At 41.2% G+C, this 19,207-nt stretch overlaps 2 protein-coding genes across 2 annotated transcripts in view; both read right to left on the bottom strand.

The window, feature by feature from the left end:
• Positions 1–58: 58 nt before the first annotated feature.
• On the bottom strand, positions 59–5,691 carry henmt1 (HEN methyltransferase 1). The gene is made up of 9 exons (XM_040046281.1): positions 5,542–5,691; positions 5,178–5,290; positions 3,599–3,733; positions 3,284–3,466; positions 2,991–3,177; positions 2,002–2,164; positions 1,802–1,886; positions 1,535–1,692; positions 59–225 (listed from the first exon to the last, which is right to left on the bottom strand). Exons 1-9 carry the CDS (start codon positions 5,623–5,625, stop codon positions 125–127), a joined length of 1,209 nt encoding a protein of 402 aa, XP_039902215.1. The 5' UTR covers positions 5,626–5,691; the 3' UTR covers positions 59–124.
• Positions 5,692–7,844: 2,153 nt separating this feature from the next.
• Positions 7,845–19,207, bottom strand: part of LOC120742836 — a 28,739-nt gene continuing 17,376 nt past the window's right edge. The window contains exons 26-48 of the mRNA XM_040046277.1: positions 18,727–18,987; positions 17,850–18,110; positions 17,496–17,753; positions 16,967–17,224; positions 16,627–16,887; positions 16,315–16,364; positions 15,816–16,026; positions 15,226–15,486; positions 14,789–15,049; positions 14,403–14,663; positions 13,987–14,247; positions 13,498–13,758; positions 13,131–13,388; positions 12,696–12,959; positions 12,293–12,553; positions 11,441–11,701; positions 10,952–11,212; positions 10,597–10,854; positions 10,146–10,406; positions 9,731–10,018; positions 9,046–9,282; positions 8,769–8,834; positions 7,845–8,676 (exon numbers count right to left, since the gene is read on the bottom strand). Of these exons, the coding sequence (XP_039902211.1) occupies positions 8,384–8,676; positions 8,769–8,834; positions 9,046–9,282; positions 9,731–10,018; positions 10,146–10,406; positions 10,597–10,854; positions 10,952–11,212; positions 11,441–11,701; positions 12,293–12,553; positions 12,696–12,959; positions 13,131–13,388; positions 13,498–13,758; positions 13,987–14,247; positions 14,403–14,663; positions 14,789–15,049; positions 15,226–15,486; positions 15,816–16,026; positions 16,315–16,364; positions 16,627–16,887; positions 16,967–17,224; positions 17,496–17,753; positions 17,850–18,110; positions 18,727–18,987 (5,573 nt within the window). The 3' untranslated portion in view covers positions 7,845–8,383. The remainder of the gene's footprint in view (positions 8,677–8,768; positions 8,835–9,045; positions 9,283–9,730; positions 10,019–10,145; positions 10,407–10,596; positions 10,855–10,951; positions 11,213–11,440; positions 11,702–12,292; positions 12,554–12,695; positions 12,960–13,130; positions 13,389–13,497; positions 13,759–13,986; positions 14,248–14,402; positions 14,664–14,788; positions 15,050–15,225; positions 15,487–15,815; positions 16,027–16,314; positions 16,365–16,626; positions 16,888–16,966; positions 17,225–17,495; positions 17,754–17,849; positions 18,111–18,726; positions 18,988–19,207) is intronic.

Below are 19,207 nucleotides of genomic sequence, written 5' to 3' on the forward strand. Positions count from 1 at the left end.
CTAGCCTGTGCTTTTGTCCTTTTGATGTGTGTAGACGGTGCAGTAATGACAATCTGAAGTTTTTCTCATATTTATTATGAGCTCAGTAATCACACTGACATATACCTGGAAAACATCCTCCACATCAATCATTTTCCTCCCAGTCTTCCTCTTGCTCAGCACTGTGGCTGTGCAGACTGGCCTCTGGATACCCACTGTCATCCAAATTGTAGTCATCTTCCTGGTCTGAGAATCCCAATGAAGCGTCACAGTCACAAACACAGAAACATTCAGTTAAACATTCGTGCAATGAACACAAGAACTGCAATGACAAGCTGCATGGTTAGCTGACGATGCATGTGAGCTGTGAAGGGAAGTGAGCAAAGCACTCTGTGGTCAATGTGGCTAAAATGATTCTTGTGAGCAGTGGGTACAAGTTGATGATCTCTGCTGCACAACCTCTTAGTACTGCATTTGTGTGGAAGGCTGCAATACCCTTCCACACAAATACACTTAATACTGTCACTGCTGACACTATTGAAGTTTTAGTCAGTATGAGTTATGCAAAGGGGTGGAGAACAGTTTCTGGCCATCCATAGGATTATTTCATCGAGGCTTGACATGCGTGTTCTGACTTAATTGAGTAAGTGTAAAAGTTTTGAGCCACCCTCCTTTCTCTATATTATGCTAGGAAGATGGGAAATATGTAGAAACATACATGGAAATACAGTAAATACAGTTTGTGGACTTCTACTGAGCTTTAAAATCAATATTTGGCACCTTTATTCTTCAACTTGTGTTATCTTTGGCATTTTTCATAGATTTAACTACAGAAAATGAGAGGAGGGCATGTTTTTGTGACTGACTGCTAATAATAAAGTGCCTAGAGAAACAATAAATTTAATTACAAAAATTATTAATTTAACTTAAGTTTTTTTATCAAGCTGTCTTGTTATGCCTTTTTATTAGACAACACTGGTTCATCCCTTGAGTTAGGTGCCTTTTTGATGCTTGAATGATTCACAGTTCAGAACTTGAATGAGTGGGGGGAAAAGGAGCCAATGTCCGAAGAATAACTTTGAAAGACCTTCAGAAAGCTTGGAGAACTATTCCTCAAGACCACTTTAAAAATGTAAAAGAAAGTCTGGCTCCTTGGAAGTAAAATATAAAGAAATACGGTGTGGCTCTGGATTTTCACACAGTACGGTACATAACACGCATTTGCTTGAGACAGCAGATTCATTTACAGAGGGTTGTTTGTCAGCACAAGACCTGAGGCTCTATTTGTGCCACATCAACTTGAGCCTCCATTAGCCTTGCTAATTGTCTGATATGCACCAGTGCATATGAGACAGGTCAATGATGAAAAACATCAGATTTTAATTTTGGACTTAAGCCAGACTCTTTTACATTCATTATTATGCAGCACGAGATGATTAGAGTCAAACTTGCATCAACGAATGAAGAAAATATTCATATTCACAGAAAAATTAACACAATCTAAAAACCACTTCAAACATTTAGTGAAGCACAAAGAAAATGAATCAAACAATACCTTGTTCCCAGTGATTTATTAGCACAGCAGAGCTATCCTGGCTCAGTTTAATGTTCGGCTCATCCATCAGCAGATGTTTGAGATTACCAAGGCTTCCACTTAGAACACTGACTTTAGGACAGCAGGACCACAGCACATCCAGTGGTACAGCCACAATCCTATTAGTACACACAAAAAGGTCAATAAAGAAAAACTCATAAAATAAAACGCTGGGAGATGCTGCCTCTCCTTAATACCACATACTGGCATCCTCCTGAGGAAGCTCACCTGCATGATGTACAGGACCCCTGTTTTTCAGCACTGTCTGATGCACCACTCCATTCCATTAAATCTTTCATCTCCTCTGCACATGCTGTAGGTATACAGTTTGGTGCATTTTAAACAAACGTGTATTCTATTTGTGTTTAAATAAGATGATAAAACAATGCTTTTCACCCTGTCTGCTTCATCTGACAGGAATTCCTCACCTGCTCCCTCAGTTTGACACAGTGCAACTGCATCACATATCCCGTCGGCCTGTTCCTCCATCCATCTATTCTTTAGTTTTTCTGCCCCATACAGCACTTCACTCACCAGAACCCTGCGCAAGATGTTGTTGTCACACAGGCTGGGGTAGTTTACTCTGTAAAGCTGAGAGCAGAGGAAAAAGCACAGGTCAAAAGTCAAAGGAGGCAGGCAGCATCACAGAAACCTGCATGAAACAGAAACCTGGGGAAGCATATATTCAGGATAAAAGCTCTAATGCTGTTGACTAATACCACAAAGTTATTATTAGAGAGGTATAGAAATGTAATTTTTGCTTAATCACTATTAATCACGCTGGTGTTACAGGTATTTCCAGCTGTTTGCAATTTTAAGCAGCCACCAGCAGAGGGCGGTAAATACTGTCATTTCATACCAGTTTAAAAGCAATCTACTGCACTCAAATGTTGCTGCTACTGCATCATCAAATATTGCTTTTACCTCTGGTTTGCTAGGTGTATTCAAATCACTGGAATGACTAATTAAAAACTGATGAGGAAGTAACTAATGTGCATTCATCAAATATTTTCACATGTACATTTTCATCAAAAATGCAAATTAAAAAAAAAAGATCTATATATCTATCCATCCATCCATCCCTCCCTTCTGGCATGACCCAGAAAACACAGAGGATGTTTCAGTAGACAAATAAGTTAGAGGACAATGGGAGACAAGGCTTAAAAGACTTGACAGGACTGAAGACATGGGTTACAGCTGTTTCCTGTTTACCAGATGGCAGTATGAATCGATGATCACATAAATCAAAAAGACCAGCTGCAGCAGCTAATAATATTAATAGTGCATAATTCCAATAGTAGCAGCTCAGGAAATGCTAGTGAAAACACAAATACCACAGCACTAACACTAACGCTTTTTGTTTGTACTACAGAAATAATTAGCTTTTTCATTTGTACTAATATTGAAATATACTTACCAATGTATATGGAAACAAATCCTCCGCATCGTTGACGAGCAACGTCTTGCAGCAATCTCTCCCCCCGAGCTGGTAAAACACACCGATCTGGGTACAGAACCCAACTGCCTCCTGTTGGCCCTGTGGGGCTTTTCCAACACCAGTGAACTCCACCTCATAGCCGTAGTCCAAACACACCTTCATAGCCCTGAGAAGGGATGCAGTTTAAATTTGCGTTGTATGCTCAGTAGGGGATAGGTTCCTACAGTGTTTCAGGATGAATTTATTTGCATGACTAAAAAAAGTTAATGTACCAGGATCTAAACTCTGCTCTGGTCCATTCAAATTTGTGGTCGCTGTGCCTGTAACAGGACACTCCAGGCATGAAGATGTTGAACTCAGAGTTTGGGGTGCTGATGATGACCATCTTTGGGGTCATGTAACCAAATACCACCTCAGAGAAGAGCTCCACATCAGCAGGAGTGAGGTGCTCAATGCTGCACACACAGCCAGATAGAAAACACAGTTACAAGAAGCAGCACAGAGTGACGAGCATAAAAGCAAAGAAAGAAAAAACATTTGTAATGATGAACAGAACGCAAAAGAGTGAGGAGAATGCAGCAGCTTACAGCTCTATACTGGTGACCAGATCAAATCCTTTGAGGCGGGTGTCTTTTTGGGTCACTGAGCCCTGGTACAGCTCAACGCACAGCTGATCGTAACTTGGCTCCAGGTAGTCAGTTGATATAGGAGCTAATCCATGCCTAAAGAAACATTCAAGCAGAGCCTGCACATTACTGTGCTGCCTGGTGCTTTCATCTTTATTAAAGACAATAATCACAGCAAGACTTTAAGATCATTTTAAATCACTAAATTTTAACCAGTTTTTAAAGTTAAACTTAACTGGTCTCCCGTCTCAGAGGCGGGGTTTTTTTGTTGTTTTTTGATCACTCCAATCTTTATGACCGTCACTTGATTTGTTCTCACTGATGTCACACTGTTTTCCATTTCTGCTTTAATTAGTGTTTTTTAAATGTTCTGAGGTCCCAGAGGACTCAGTCAAAAGGAAGCAGATGGAAGCAGACAATGTCAGCGAATGCTGAATGTTGACTGGGCCAGAATAGAGAAAATTTTCTTATACGAGTCGAGTTTTTAATCATTTAAAAATGTTTAGCTTTTGTTTGGTTTTTATTAGTTTCAGTGTTAGTTTTACACTATGTACTTATCATTTTATTTAAGACAAATGCAAGAGGTGGGGATTTGTGAAAATCAGCAATGTTACAATATAAACAACAGGACTCTTTGAAAGCAGCTTACTCACAGGCCTGAAGACATCCAAAGCCTCAAAAACGTCGATCAAACCTTCATCTTGTAGTTTGTGATAACAAATTTTACCAAATTAAATACCCACTCTAAGGATATTTACTCTACAGAAATATTTTAGTGATCTCATAAAGTCGTTTCAGTCAATTTTTTTCCAAAGGTCTAGGCTACGTCCACACGTACCCGGGTATTTTTGAAAACGCAGATTTTTCTATGCGTTTGCACCTTTCGTCCACACGTAAACGGCGTTTTCGGTCACTGAAAACGGAGATTTTTAAAAACTCCGGCCAGGGTGGATATTTTTGAAAACTCCGTTTTTGCATTTACATGTGGACAAGAAAAACGGAGAAAACGCAGTGTCAAAGGTGTGCGCCTTTTTTGACGTCACACTGTGCGCCACGTTATTGTTTCGGTGAAATGAATTTCTACAATACTGTTAATTATACTCTCTGCAGTGGTTAAATGCTTATACATACACACACAGTTACTGTCCCTCCACACATACCACTCGGTTCTGCTTCTATGCCCCATCCTTGTTTACTATTTCCCATCGAGGCTTCTAGACTTCTGATTGGCCAACATTTCTACACGGTTAGGAATATATCGCCACCTGTTGCTTTGGCATGTTCATAGCAGCGTTTTCCTTCATTTTTGTGTTTAAGTGTGGACAGGATTATTTTATAAAACCAAACGAAAAATCTCTGACATAGCCTAGACAGACCTGTTGTCTCCGTTAACATGTTAAGAGGAACATATGTTGGTGCACTGATGCACAAGATTCGCCAAAGAATACACTTTAAATTACTTTAACCCCGCAGTCTAATCTTAACTCTCACCATTTGCGTGAACAGACAGACAGACATACATACATACATACATACATACATCCTTTTCTTGACTTTGGCACCGTTCACGTCCACTCCAACCAGAAGCTCAATTTCGTGGTGAAACTTGAGCATTTTCAGGAGGGTACACTCACCGCAGCCCAAGTCCACCACCTGGACAAAGGCACAGCGCAGACTCTCGGTTAAAGAAATTTAATAAGAAATTGTAAATACAGTGAACCCAAAGCGTTAAGAAAAGCCAAGGCAACGTAGTTTATTATGCACTATAGTAGCTAACTTAATTGGTTTGGTGAAAATGTTTGCTAACATAATTAGCTTTGGTGTGGTCAAACGTTGCTAAAACAAATTCTTGCTTTTAAGCTAAAGTTTTAAAACAATGTATTTTTCACGAAGACATCAGCGACCTTTTTAGGTTTGTTCCTCTTGACAAAATCGACGACAAATTGATGTCTCTGCTTGTGAAGCGGCGGACTGAACGTCAGATCCATCTTTGTCTCGTCTTAGAGTCCTGTAACCCCGCCCGCCAGCCACCAGAGGGCGCTGTTGTTATCGAGTCTGGAGCGTTTTTGGGGGGAGGGGAGGGTGAGCAAAGATGGTTCTGTTCTTACATTATTTAAAATATATCGGCAACACATGGCTTCAAAAGTGGTAGAGTTGTGGAAGTGCATCCAACTGGTCAAAATTTATTTTTTTTATATTAAATTAATAATTGTTGGCTTAGGAAAAATCCCTTAAAGCTTAATCGAGGCTTCAGCAGGCTTGAGCATGTCTTTGAAAGTAAAATATATGACTTATTTTTAAATATTTTTGCTTCTACTCCACATAATATAAGCAAAGCAATTATGTAGTAATACAAATGTCCATTTTCCACCACAAATATATCCCGTATTGCGCAAAAGCCTTGAGCCAACCTGCATTTCTTTACATTTTGCTATGGAAAATAGAAAAAACATACACACATACATGCTAATACAGTCTAAGGCATAAATTGAGTTTGTACAAGTCTAACAAGCCAGAATGTCAATATTTGGATGGATATGACCACTTTTTTTCTGCCTGAACTCTCTTAGGCAGTCTTGTTTTGTAATTTCTATAAGCTGTTGTCATTAACAGTTCTCCAGGCTTCTCAAAGGAAATTCAAAGCTCTTCTTTGGCTGTTGACAACCTTTTGCAAAGCTCCAGTTAAATATATAACAATAAAAGGTTAAAAAGTACTGCAGGGTCGCATTGAGCCATAGCTAAGCAGAGCAGTGTGTGGTGGAACGGGTGGAGAACCAAATGGGTTGCAGAGTGAAGAAGAGTGTGGAGCACCTTATTAATCCGAGCAAATGAATTGCAAATGGGATTCCAACACCAGAAGGGGGCCCCAAAGAGCACTTGAAATGTCACACAAACCAGTTTGTGTAACATTTGTGTGAGAGGTTAACATTTTATGGAAATATGAAAATAACCATGCTTCCATATGCCCATTAAAAACAAAACGATACTTAAATATCCAGTAAGAGACATACAGCATGTGTATAAAAAATATTTGTGTTATGGTGTATTCCTGTGTGAAAATGGATTGTGCTATGGACAATGGACTGCTGCATGGGCTGTACTGCAGAGGGTGCTTTTCTCTTACTGACTTGAGGTCTTGTGGACTTGCAAAATCCAAACAAGAAGACCATTTTATTTCTATCTTTCTCTTAAAACACTGCTTGCAGCATCACTCACTGCAGCCACGAAAACCCCTAAACACATATAGTGAATGCAACTTTCCCACAGAGACAAGAATTCGTAATACAGTGTTTGAATACTTTCAGGTAACATACTGTTGTTCATATGATAAAACTTGACTGTCCTTAATTATCAGTTAGTTCTGATCCGTCAGGATCACCTCAGACAACTGAGGCGTCACACAGTCCCAGTTTTACACTGAAATAATTTATTTAAACAGAAACTGTTTTATCACAGCATTCAGAACATTTCATTTTGAAAGTTTTGAAACCCAAAAATAGACCTGTGAGGTTTATTATGTGCTCATTGTGCTGTGGGGCTTTACATAATACACAGTGGTCTGTCCCTCTAGGCCAGTTTATCCAAATGACCAAAGCTTCATATATACCAGATGCTGCCAGGCTTCAGTTGCATCATTTCCTTTCACAGTATATCACTGCGCTCTACCACATTTGGGAAAAACGGAACAGCTGTGAGGCACATGAACAGGAATCATACATTGTCTTGATTTCCTTCCAGCACACTAGTAAGTTATGATAATAGTTGTGTTTGATGTTTAACGCACAAATGATAAAGCATGAACAAACTATAGATAATACTAGTGGTGCTGAGGTGGGCAGGACTGGTGCTGGCGGGGGGCCCAAATCAAATTCTACTTAAGGTCAAAATGACCCTCCTGGCTGTTCTAAGTGTTAAAGCTATCCATGTATCTGCCTGTCAGTGCATAAATCCCAGTGAAGACCTCTGATTTTGAGTATGAGAAAATACACATTACTTCTGTAATTTGGATTAGCATTTTTTGAATAAATAGTGACATAATGTAATGTCTTCTGTTGTTTATCTGAAGTTGTTCTAAAATAATCTTCAGACCTGCACAGGCCCAGATGATGCTTCATTGTCCTGATATGTAAAGCTTCAGAGTTAAAAGATGGTGTGCTTTCCAAGTTGGAAAAAATGAAACTCCAGATTAGATTTGTTTTGTGTTTTCAACCTTTTTTTTATTCTTTAATTTCTGGGATTGTTCAAAAGCATCTGTCGGCGTGTTTACAATCTGAGAAGTCACATGGTACATCAAAAAGATCAGATACTGCATGGCTTTACAAATATAGCTTTATAAATTACCATTTTATTTGTTTACACTACATTTTTCATCAATCATGCAGAGAATCGAATAACCTACCCCAAAAATATAAGCATGTTTTTGATAAATACTGTATAATTTCAGCAGAGCTACATTTATGCAAATATACAAACTACTCCCACAGAAAATTCAGAAGCATTTAAATCTATAAGTGGTTGTTAGGTTTGATCATCATCTCTTTGTGACATTTAAGAAACATAATTTTATCATGACTTTGTATGCGTGATTACTTCCCTTTTCACAATTATCTTCCTAAAGTATGTGTACGATCAAACCAGCATGAGTTGTGTTATGGATGCTACAAAGTGGCATATGATAGTATTTCTCTTTAGTCCAGTGTCTATTTAAGTGAATTTGTGTGTATGCGTGCACGTGTGTGTGTGTCACTAAGAGCCCACTAGAGCATCAGTGTTTCTGCACTTGGACTGGGAGTAGCTGCTTTGGTTGATGGCATTTTTGGCTGCCACCCTGACGCAGTAGGTGGTCTGGGGTTTGAGATCAGTCTCTGTGTAAGAGTCACCTTCCACTCTTCGAACTCTCGCCGGCTTGCTGGCTTTTCCCTCTATCTGCTCCTCCTCAATCATAAGTGTGTACTCGGTGGCACCCGTCACTGTCGTCCAACTCACATGCAAAGAAACTCCACTTACTGTTAATGTCAGCACCTCTGGGATTTCAAGATCTAACAGAGACAGAGGGAAGTGAGTGACAGCTGATTGATTACATGAGCAACACTATCTTGATGCTGTTTTACACCAATACAAACACACTAACCCTCTTCTAAACTGGCATAGAACTGAACAAATTCCAGGTCTCTTCTTCTGCGAGTTGTCACTGGACCTGAGGAAGATGCGGAAAGCACTCGTAAGAAAATGTCTCAAAGAGGGTTGTGTTAAATAGCAATATATAGAAAAAGAACCAACCACATTTAATTTTTAGTGGCATTATACAAAGTTATAAAGAATTACATAAAACACAAAGGAGTGTAGAAACATTTAAATCTGTTTTCCTAAGTTGCGTGCAGGCTGCAGACCACTGCTGTCTGTCTGACCTGTAATGTTTTGGCTGGGATTGCTCTCCCCTACAGCATTGCTAGCTGTCACTATAGTTGCATTAGGATCGAAGTCGGTCAGCTGGCAGGAAAGTTCGGTGGTGTTGCATAGTTTTACACGGGTTCCTCTCGATACGTTGTAGACCGTGTAACTGGTAGCAAACACTGAAGCATTCCAGAACAGGACAGCAGACTGCCTGTTGCCAGTGTACATCACACTCTGTGGAGCACACGGGGCTGGGAAGGAAACAGTGAAAATGCTGTTAACCGAAGGAAAGGGTAATGCTACAGTTAAAATTTTATCTATACTGTAATGTCAGGCTTTTGTTATTATTGCATTTGATGTATAAATCGCTATAACTTGAGGCTGACATTATGGTATTAGTTTAGTTTAATTCAAAATAAATCAGTTAAATTTAATTTATATAGCGCCAAGTCACAAATAATTGCCTCAAAGTGCATTATATTATAAAGACCTTACAATAACACAGAAAACCCCCAACAATCAAACAATCCCCCTATGAACATGCACTTTGGCAACAGTGGGAAGGAAAAACTCCCTTTTAATAGGAAGAGACCTCCAGCGGAACCAGGGAACTGCAGCCATCTGCTGTGAACACATAAACATCCATGCAAAAACACATCCTGTTCCATTTAAAGTCTACAAATGAGAACAGAAAGTTACCTGTTAGTGCAGTAATGGGACTCGATGGCTTGCCGATACCAGCTGAGTTCTTGGCACGCACTGTGATGTTAAAAGCAGTGCTACAAGGCACTGGAAATTCAAAGTATGGCCTGGGTAGCCAATAAGAAGAGACAGTCATCAAGGCTTGTGGGTTGTTTTCAATCTGACCGCTGATTTCCGCCAAATAATCAACATCAGGACATGTAACTTTGCTCCATGATATCATGGCCCAGTATAGCCTGTCTATCCTCTGCATACGGACATTCACACGAGAAGGAGGGCACGGGACTGAAGAAGAAGGAAGAAGCATTTTATCAATAACACTGCTAATTGACCATAAATGTAGGAGTAGAAACACATTTAAAAAATTCTTTTTTTCCCCAAACTTGTGGTTAAATATAAATGTTTGAATTACCTGCTCCGGCCTGCAGAGGTGAGCTGAACGAGCTGTTGCAGATGCTGTTAGAGGCTGTCACAGAGAAATTGTAAACACCACCGCACTCCAGCCCTTTGAAGGTGCAGGAGGGATTGCTGCTGTTACAGAACAGGGCGACTCCATTCGTGGATTGTGCAAAGCTAAAATACTCCACAGCACCCGTGCTTTTGTTCCACGACATGGCAGCCGAGTTGGTCTGACAGTCAATATCCACCGCGATATCAGAGGGCGCACAGGGCACTGATAGGAAGGAGAGAGAGAGGATTCCTGTTAGGGGAACGTAGCATGCAGCCCAATTTCTAAACGCAGTTTTTTAGAAATGTTGAATCTAAAAAACAGGATACCCTTTTCAGTAACACAAACTAATCAAAAGACTTGAAGAAGTAAAGCTCAATAAGATGACAGAAAATAACTGGTCAGTTATTTGTACCTGTTTTAAAGGATGAACTGCTGGGATAGCTGGTACAGTTCTCCCCTCTGGCAGTGATGCTTAAATTGTACAGCTGACCACAGTGAAGATCAACCAAAGAGCAGTTGTTCACTGAGGTGTTGCAGGTTGCCACGTGTCCATCTCGAGTTGTGGCTATCAGCTGGTATGATGTGGGCACCAGAGAGTCCGCCCATCTCACTTTGGCCCCAGCGTCCTTGCACGATGGCACCACTGTTACATTGGCTGGGACGCAAGGTGCTAAAGAAGACAGAGTTATCTGATTCAAATCTCTGTGGGTGTTTGTACTGAAACTCTACTGTAGTTTAGCAGACAAATCTGGGAAGCTGAAGAATACCTGTTTGGATCTTCTTTGGAGGGCTTCTGAGGCTGCTGCACTTATCAGAGGAAGTTGCTACTATGACGCTGTAGTGCATGCCGCAGTGAACATTCTGGAGTACACATGAAGTGGAGGTACTGTTACAGGTAACAACAGAGTTGTCATCACCTTCAGCTGTGACCACATAGACTGGCGTCCCTGCAGTCACCTTCCATTCAACTAGGATGGTGTCACTGTTGCATTGGCTCATTGCACTGATGGATGTTAGAGTGCAAGGACCTACAGAAAAGAATTTAAACCAATAATTAGAAAAAGGAAAAATCCTTTCCAATGTCTAATCTGTCACAAATGATAAAACAGCTGAAAACAAGCTGAAAAGATATAGATAGCAGGCCTCACCCAGAGATGTCAGTGGTCAAAATACTTTGCAGAAACCTCACCAAAACACACAAAACACCACACACTTAACAGAGAGGGATCCAGAGTGCAGAGATTCCTGCTAAATACCTGTCTCAAGCTCAAAGGTGGCATTGTCAATACTGCTGCAGTGCTTGTTGATAGCCTTGAGCTTAAAGGTGTAAAGTGTCCCACAGTTCAAATCCTGGACTTTACAGGGAGATGAGGTGGTAGTGCAGCTGGAGTTGTGACCATTGGCTGCTCGGGCCAGCACAAAGTAACTGGTTGCTCCCATCGAGTCGTCCCACGTCACCCAGGCACTGTTTGATATGCAGTCCAGACTACCCTTAATGTTCCTGGGTATGCATGGAGCTATTAAAGGTGAAAGGCAACATAATGAGCAAGTTGCTCCAGAGGAGATCCACATTTAATTCAACATAAAAGAAAAAAAGATGGAAAGCATATCTATTTCTATACTGCCAGTAGCACCCACCGGTTAACATCCTGTGAAAAATCTGTGGCTTAAGCCGAAGATCAGGCAAAACGTTAATGCGCATGGTAAATGTAATATATATATATTTAATCATCTACAGATGTTCACTGGCACCATAAGCTCAGCTTCTTATTTCAACATGTTGAACTGCAGTTATGCGCCGGGACTCCTCCCACTTCCCACATCTGGAAACTCTATAACACCATCTCTAAAGAAATGTTACATACATGGTTTGCTGGCTTTTGCACCTGTTGGTGCAGCTGTTGTCATAATTCAGATCTTAAGCCTTGATTTTAAAGATGAAATAAACTAACAAATATTTATTATCAGATTGATATTTGCAGATGTTTTGCTTTCCAGATTAATACACCGTCTCATATTTGGGGTCTTATTTATGGAACAAAGACATGAAGAAAGTGTATCACGTCTCCAGCACATCAGTACATTTTGTATTTATAAGAAAAGTTTACCTGAAGAAGACTCCACCACAGCGCTCGGTTTGCTCTGGCAACCATCTTTTATAGACAGCACAGTGATGTTGTAGCTCTGTCCACAGGGTAGATTATTTAGAGTGCAGCTATTTCCAGTAGAGTTACAGTAGAGTCTCGCCCCAGTGTTGCTCACTGCAGCCACGTGGAAGTACTGGGCATCAGGGTTGGGGGACCAGGACACAACCATGGAACCTGCTCCGCATTGTGCACCAACAACCACATTCTGTGGTGGACAAGGCGCTGAGGGTGGCAGAGACACAAGTTGTTTGAGTATTTTTAAACTACTCAGATAAATTATTAAGCCTGCCATCTGTATGTAGATTGTATAAAGTCACAAGCTGTTACAGTGAGTTCATATCCGAGCCTCCGCTGCTTTTGATACCTGTTCGTACGTAAGCTTTGTTGCCCTCCAAACTGGAACAGGACTCATCCTGGCTGAACACGCTAACATTGTAGGTCTGCCCACACTGCAGCTCACTCAGATCACAGAAGGTCATAGTGTTGTTACACTCAGCCCTGTAACGGCCATCTGCTGTAACACCCACTGCAGTATATAGGAGAGCTCCGCTGGCCCCCTCCCATGTCACTGCAGCAGAGTTTGAGTGGCATCGTAGAGAAGCTTTCACGCTGGTTGGCTTACATGGCACTGTGAAAGAAAAAGATGAATTAAGCATTGCTGAGGTATGAGGTATGATATGAGCAGTAAGACAACTGACATGTCAACAACATACAATCATTTTTTTCATCATTACTATCATTGGCTAAGCTTTAAAGACATCTTAAAACACAGATCACACACACAGTAGTTCCCACCTACCTGACTGCAGGCTGAGGTAGGCTCGGCTGTTATCACAGCGTCCATCCTGAGCTGTAACTGTCAGGTTGTAGAGCTGGCCACAGTGCATGTTGGGTAGCTTGCAACTGCTTTCAGTTGTGCCGCACTCTGACTTGTGACCATCAGGTCCAAAAGCCTGGACCTTGTAGATGGACACACCCTCCCCTTCTTCCCATGATACCACTCCTGTGTCATTCCTGCACACCATCTCAGCTCTTACTTTCTGAGGCACACATGGCACTAAAGACAAATGTGAATACAGAAGAATATTAATTGCACTCTAATATACTATATATTCACGATTTCTTTTAAAAAATCCATCATATTTTGATAAATGAAATCTTCTAACCTGTGTTGATCTCCACAGCAGAGCTTTCAGTGCTGTTACATGTGTCATCTGAAGCAGTAACAGTGATCGAGTAGTTGAGGCCGCACAGCACGTCACCGAGCAGGCAGGTTGAGTCGTTGCTGTTGCAAACTGAAGCGTAGCCACCGTGGCCCTGGGCAACTACCATGTAGGATAATGCTCCTTTACTTGGCTCCCAAGACACTGCCACAGCACCAGACTCACAAACAACCCCGGCCTCCACTAGCTGTGGTATGCAGGGCACTGCAAAAACACAGGGAAAGAACGATTAGTACAGATGCAATGATCACATACAGACCTTTTCAATGATAATAACTAGTAGTAACAACATCTGTGTGTAAATATTAGATTGTTCAGTAGTATATTTAAACAATCACAAAAAATATTATGTATTTTTATTTTCCTATTTAAGAAAATTATGGACTTAGCATGTCGTAACTGGCTGTCAGACGTGAACATTCCCTATTGTACCTGCTTGCATCTGCTGTGTGTCACTCTTTGACACATTGCACACATCATTAACAGCAATCACGCTGATGTTGTAGGTGAAGCCACATAAGAGGTCTGCGAGGATGCAGGACTGTGACATTGTCTCGCAACTCGTTTCATCTTCTTCCACGCCGACGGCTTGGACAATGTAGTAGTCCGCCCCTCTGCTGGCCTGCCATTCCACCACAGCTGTGTTAGTAGAGCAATCCAGTACATGCACAACATCCTCGGGAGGACAAGGCACTGGTGGTTGAAGGACAAAGTGAAATAGCTCAATGAGGAGGTAGTAAGTGATAGTTTGAAATTACTGTGAAACTACCAAATAAGTGGTACACTACAGCAAATCATTGCCTCACAATTTTAACTTATTTTTATTGCATATAGATTTTTTTTTTTACCTGATTCCACCTGGAGTGTGGAGCTGGGAGGGCTGCTGCACTCATAATTTGAGGCCACAGTGATCACGTCATAGATCTGACCACACTGTAAGCCTGGCAGCTCACAGTTGGTGATGTTGGAGCTGCAGGTGGAAACATGGCCACTGGATGAGTGTGCTGTTGCATTGTAATACAAGGCACCCTCAGCGTAGGCCCAGTCCAAGAGGGCCGAGTTGGTGAAGCAGTCCAGAATCACTGTGCCAATGTTGGGTGTGCAGGGAACTGACAAAAGAAGGGAGTAACACTTTGAGTACATGCACATGTTAAGAGCAATAAATCTATGACACACTGACATCATGAACATCACACAGTCCAAAGGAGATTCATTTAAAATCTCACTGTTTTACCTGAATGGAAAGTTATAGCTGGGCTGGGCAGACTTGAGCAGGTTTCATCCTCTGCCACCACCTGGACAGAATAGTCATGTCCGCACGTCAGATTGGTCAAAGTGCACCTTAGGCCTGCAGTCTGGCAGATGGACATGGACCCCACTGTGCTCTGTGCTGTCACTTTGTAAGAAAGAGCCCCGTTGCTAGCACTCCAGGACACAACAGCCTGATTTTTGGAGCAAACCATCTTCACTTCCACATTAGTCGGAACACAAGGAACTAGATAAAAGTGTGAAGAATAGGAAATTGAAACTCATATAAGTATACATTTTAAATGAACACAGAACTACATTTAAAAAAGACTTAAATTAGATCTGTTTTTGAATTATTTACACACTTTCTATTTTCAGAGTAAAAATAACAACAGCATAGCAAAAATACTGATTTGTCCTCACCTGATCGCAGTGGGTCACCTTTACTGGGATCAGAGTTACACTTCCTGTTTGAGGCCACCACAGTCACTGTGTAGTTCTGTCCACAGAGGACATTGGGCATGGCACATTGCTCGCTGTCAGACCAGCAGCTCGAGGACTGTCCATCTTCCGTCCTAACTTTGGCAATGTAGTACTCTGCACCAGCCGAGCCAGTCCACGACACCACAGCAATGTTGGAGATGCAGTTCATGAAGCTGGAGATACCGGTGGGTGAACAGGGCTCTTTGGGACGAAAGGAGAAAAGACTGGATTATAAAAAAAGGGTCTCAAGTATGGTGCACAGTTCCATTTTAACAGCACATATTTCAATGACTCCAGGTCTGCCTGTAAAAATCACGTTTAACTGACCGGCAATAAAAAAATTTTACCACTCGTTGTCAATTACAGTTCCTTAGTATATGTAAGAAATGATGCATTTTACAACATAAAATCCTTTATGTACAATTGTTTTTACGGTTATCATGCATTTTTGCAAAGAAATATAATATATACATTGCCCTTTTACTTACTGGCTTGAAAACAAATTTTTCCAAGTATAAACCGGATTTTACCTGATGTAAGATTTAAAGGTGGGCTGGGGCGGCTTGTGCACACTGAATCTGCCGCCTGAACAGACAGGAAGTATTCCTGACCACAGTGGAACTCAGAAATGTAAGTCCAGGTATCATTGGTACTGAGCTGCACTTTGTGGCCAATGTTGTTCTCTGCAGTCACGATGTAAAACTCTGCAGTTTCACTGGCATTCCAGGCCAGTGATCCCACCTTAGAAAATATTACAGTACAATTCAATCATACAATTCAATCCTCATCAGAAATCAAGATAGCATTCTTACTTTGAATGTCTTTCAAGAAGGTTTGACACTTTTCCTGAAGACTACTCAATAAAATCACACGAAGGTTTGCTTAAGAGAGTTCAAGCTATATAAGCAATGAACCAGGGAGTAAGATCTATGAGTTTATCTTTACCCAGGTGAACTGGGTATGTCTTTAATTTACTGAGCAGAAACCTTTTTAAAGAGTTAAAAGATAATCCAGATAAATAATATTCACCTTTGTAGTGCAATTAAGAGATGATGTCAGATTCTGAGGTATGCATGGTGCTAAAAAGAGAAGACACAAGTTTAGACATTTATTAGTGTTGATTAATTTGATTATTATTTCTTTATTTAATTGTATTGATTTGTTTAGAGCGACAAAATGAAAGTGCTAGGAAATGGTATAAAATGTCAGCAATTTAAAACTAAGATATTCAGCTCTGTACTGCTACTGTTCTGCATGCAGTGCGTTCATTTTCATGTGCTCTAAAAAAATCCCCATTAAAACAATTCCAGAAATATTACTGCTGTTTAAAAGCTTGTTTACCCATCCGAATTGAAGTGCTGTTGCTCGGCATGCTGGTGCATACGTAGTTCATGGCAACGACATAAACTGTGTACGTTTCACCACAGTGTAGATCATTCCAGGTGCAGATGGTGGTGTTTGTGGTGCACGTGTGGATGTGGCGATCCTGTCCTGTTGCAATGGCCATGTAGGACTCTGCGCCATCGCTCGCGGCCCAGCTGACTGAGCCCAGGCTCTGCTCACAGCGTGTAAAGCTCTGTACATGTGCTGGGATGCAGGGGGCTGACGAGAAGGTTAACAGTTTAATCATCACGCATTATGCATGTTATCGTGTGTGAAAAAATCTAAATGAGACACATACTTGTCATGTATTTTTCAGGCCGGCTTGTAGGACTGTCACACCAGTCATCTTGAGCTTTTACAGTGAATGTGAACAGCTGTCCACAGGGCAGGTTGGTCTCTATCATTGTGTTATTAGTTTTTAAAGACGTGCTGTATCCCAGGTTTCCGTCTGCTTTCACAATATATGCCGATGCTCCTTTAGCCTTAAACCAGTACAGCAGCACCGTCTCGTTGTTACATGACCCATGGACCCTCAAACCATCTGGCTTACAGGGTTCTGACAAAAGAAGAGTCACATTGGTATTCTGAGGGATGTTGCTCTCTAGCAACTGTTAAATTTAGGGAAATTAATAGTAATTAATTACTTAATAGAGTAAATCTAAACAGTCTTTGTAGATGAAAATTCCCTACCTATCTTTATGTACAGAATAATTAATAATTAAGGTTAGGCCACTTAATAGGAAATAAAGCATGTTATTAATTCAATCAGGCAGTAATTAAAGTACAAATCACTCATTCAGTCAATCAGTACTAACGAGTTACTGTACCTGTCTGAATCTCCACAGTGCTACTGATTTCACTGTAGCACCTGTTGCTGTATGCAATGACAGAGAGTTTATAGGTGTCCCCACAGGTCAAGTTAGAGAACTGACAGGTGGAATTGGTGGAGTTGCACTTCAGTGTTGTTCCCATGTTGGTGGCAGTAGCCATGTAGAGCTCCACTCCCGCGCTTTCCTCCCAATACATGTTGGCTGTACTTGTCCCACACTGTAGATCCACTCCCACACGTGACGGTTTACAGGGGCCTAGGCCGTAATTCAAAGAGTGAAAATAGTTTTAATGATTTTATTTTAGACTGTAGAATAAATTTAAGATCGTGATTGAGACGCGGCTCAACTCACGTGTGCTAAAGGAGATATTAGTGCTTTTCTCAGTCCGGCAGTGGTCGCTGATGGTTACGAGAGTGACGTTGTACACCTGTCCACACTCCAGCTCTGTCAGATTACACTGATGTTCAGTACTCTCACAGGAAGTGCGGGAACCATCTGCTGAAACAGCAGTCACCATGTAGGAGTTTGCTCCACTGACTGGACTCCAGGAGACTGTGGCTGTGTCATTGTAGCAGTCCAGCTTAGCTGTGCACTTTCCAACTGCGCAGGGAGCTATTGGCAAAAAAACAACAACATCAGTACTGCCATGCAGGACATCGACTTTAAAGCTGCAATGATCTCCATGAATGCACGGCTCCAAATCATATTTATTATTCAAGTTTCCACTTCAGAAAATAGATGTTATACAATTTGGCAGACGAGTACACATTCACTGAGAAGCACAGGTTCTCTGCATGGGCATGTAGTTGATGTAGCTCAAAATACCCGATTTTTATGCCCTGTTTAAAAAATAAAATAAGTCCCTGATTTTTTAAAACAGCAAGCAAGACGCTGTTTGTTGCCTAGGCTGCCTGCTATGATGCTGTTATAAAAGTAAACACTTAAATGAGGTTCAAAGAAGCAAAAGAAAACTTTTTAAGGGGGTTGGCTGTCTTCAGACCAAGAGATGGCACGTGATATTTTCTGTTTATTACGTGTGTCTTACTTTTAGTTCATTTCTTCTATCATTTTAGCTTTTTTTCAATCAAGTTCTCGCAGTTTACATTATTTTCATTAAAACACATCTTTAAACCGTTCAGCTATAAGTGAAAACTGCAGTTATAAAGTTTGGGAAAGAGAGAAGGGGGTCTCAGCATACAATGTCAATAAAATTAGGCTGGTAGGGTACCTGAATACAGCAGGACAGTGTTGGAACTGCTGCTATTGACTTTCTCCCCAATAGCAATGACATTAGTGTGGTAGATGACTCCGCAGTGAAGTCCTTCCACGCTGCAGGAAGTGGCATTAGTATGACAGGACAGCGAGTGTCCGTCACGGCCAGCGAAGCGAGCCTCGTAACCCACTGCACCAAAACTTGTCTCCCAGGAGACCATCCCCTGGTTATTCTGACAGTTAACGTTTGTCTGCACGTTATTGGGCGGGCACGGCTCTGAGTGCGGAAAGAAAGACACAACATGCAGAATGATTTAGTGTGGATGTTGATATATATTCTGTCCAATTGTTGAAGCTAGAGGCTGCCCAAAGTGACTTAATAAACTATCAGCGGGGTTCTGCAAATTTAAAGAGCCCATCAGTAGTCATGGAGGAAAACATGAAGATATTTTGATACCAAAATAAATCAGGGAACAAAAAATTGTTTAGCACGTGTT

Source organism: Simochromis diagramma, unplaced genomic scaffold, assembly GCF_900408965.1.
Source record: "Simochromis diagramma unplaced genomic scaffold, fSimDia1.1 OVJJ01000553.1, whole genome shotgun sequence".
Classification (NCBI taxonomy): domain Eukaryota; kingdom Metazoa; phylum Chordata; class Actinopteri; order Cichliformes; family Cichlidae; genus Simochromis; species Simochromis diagramma.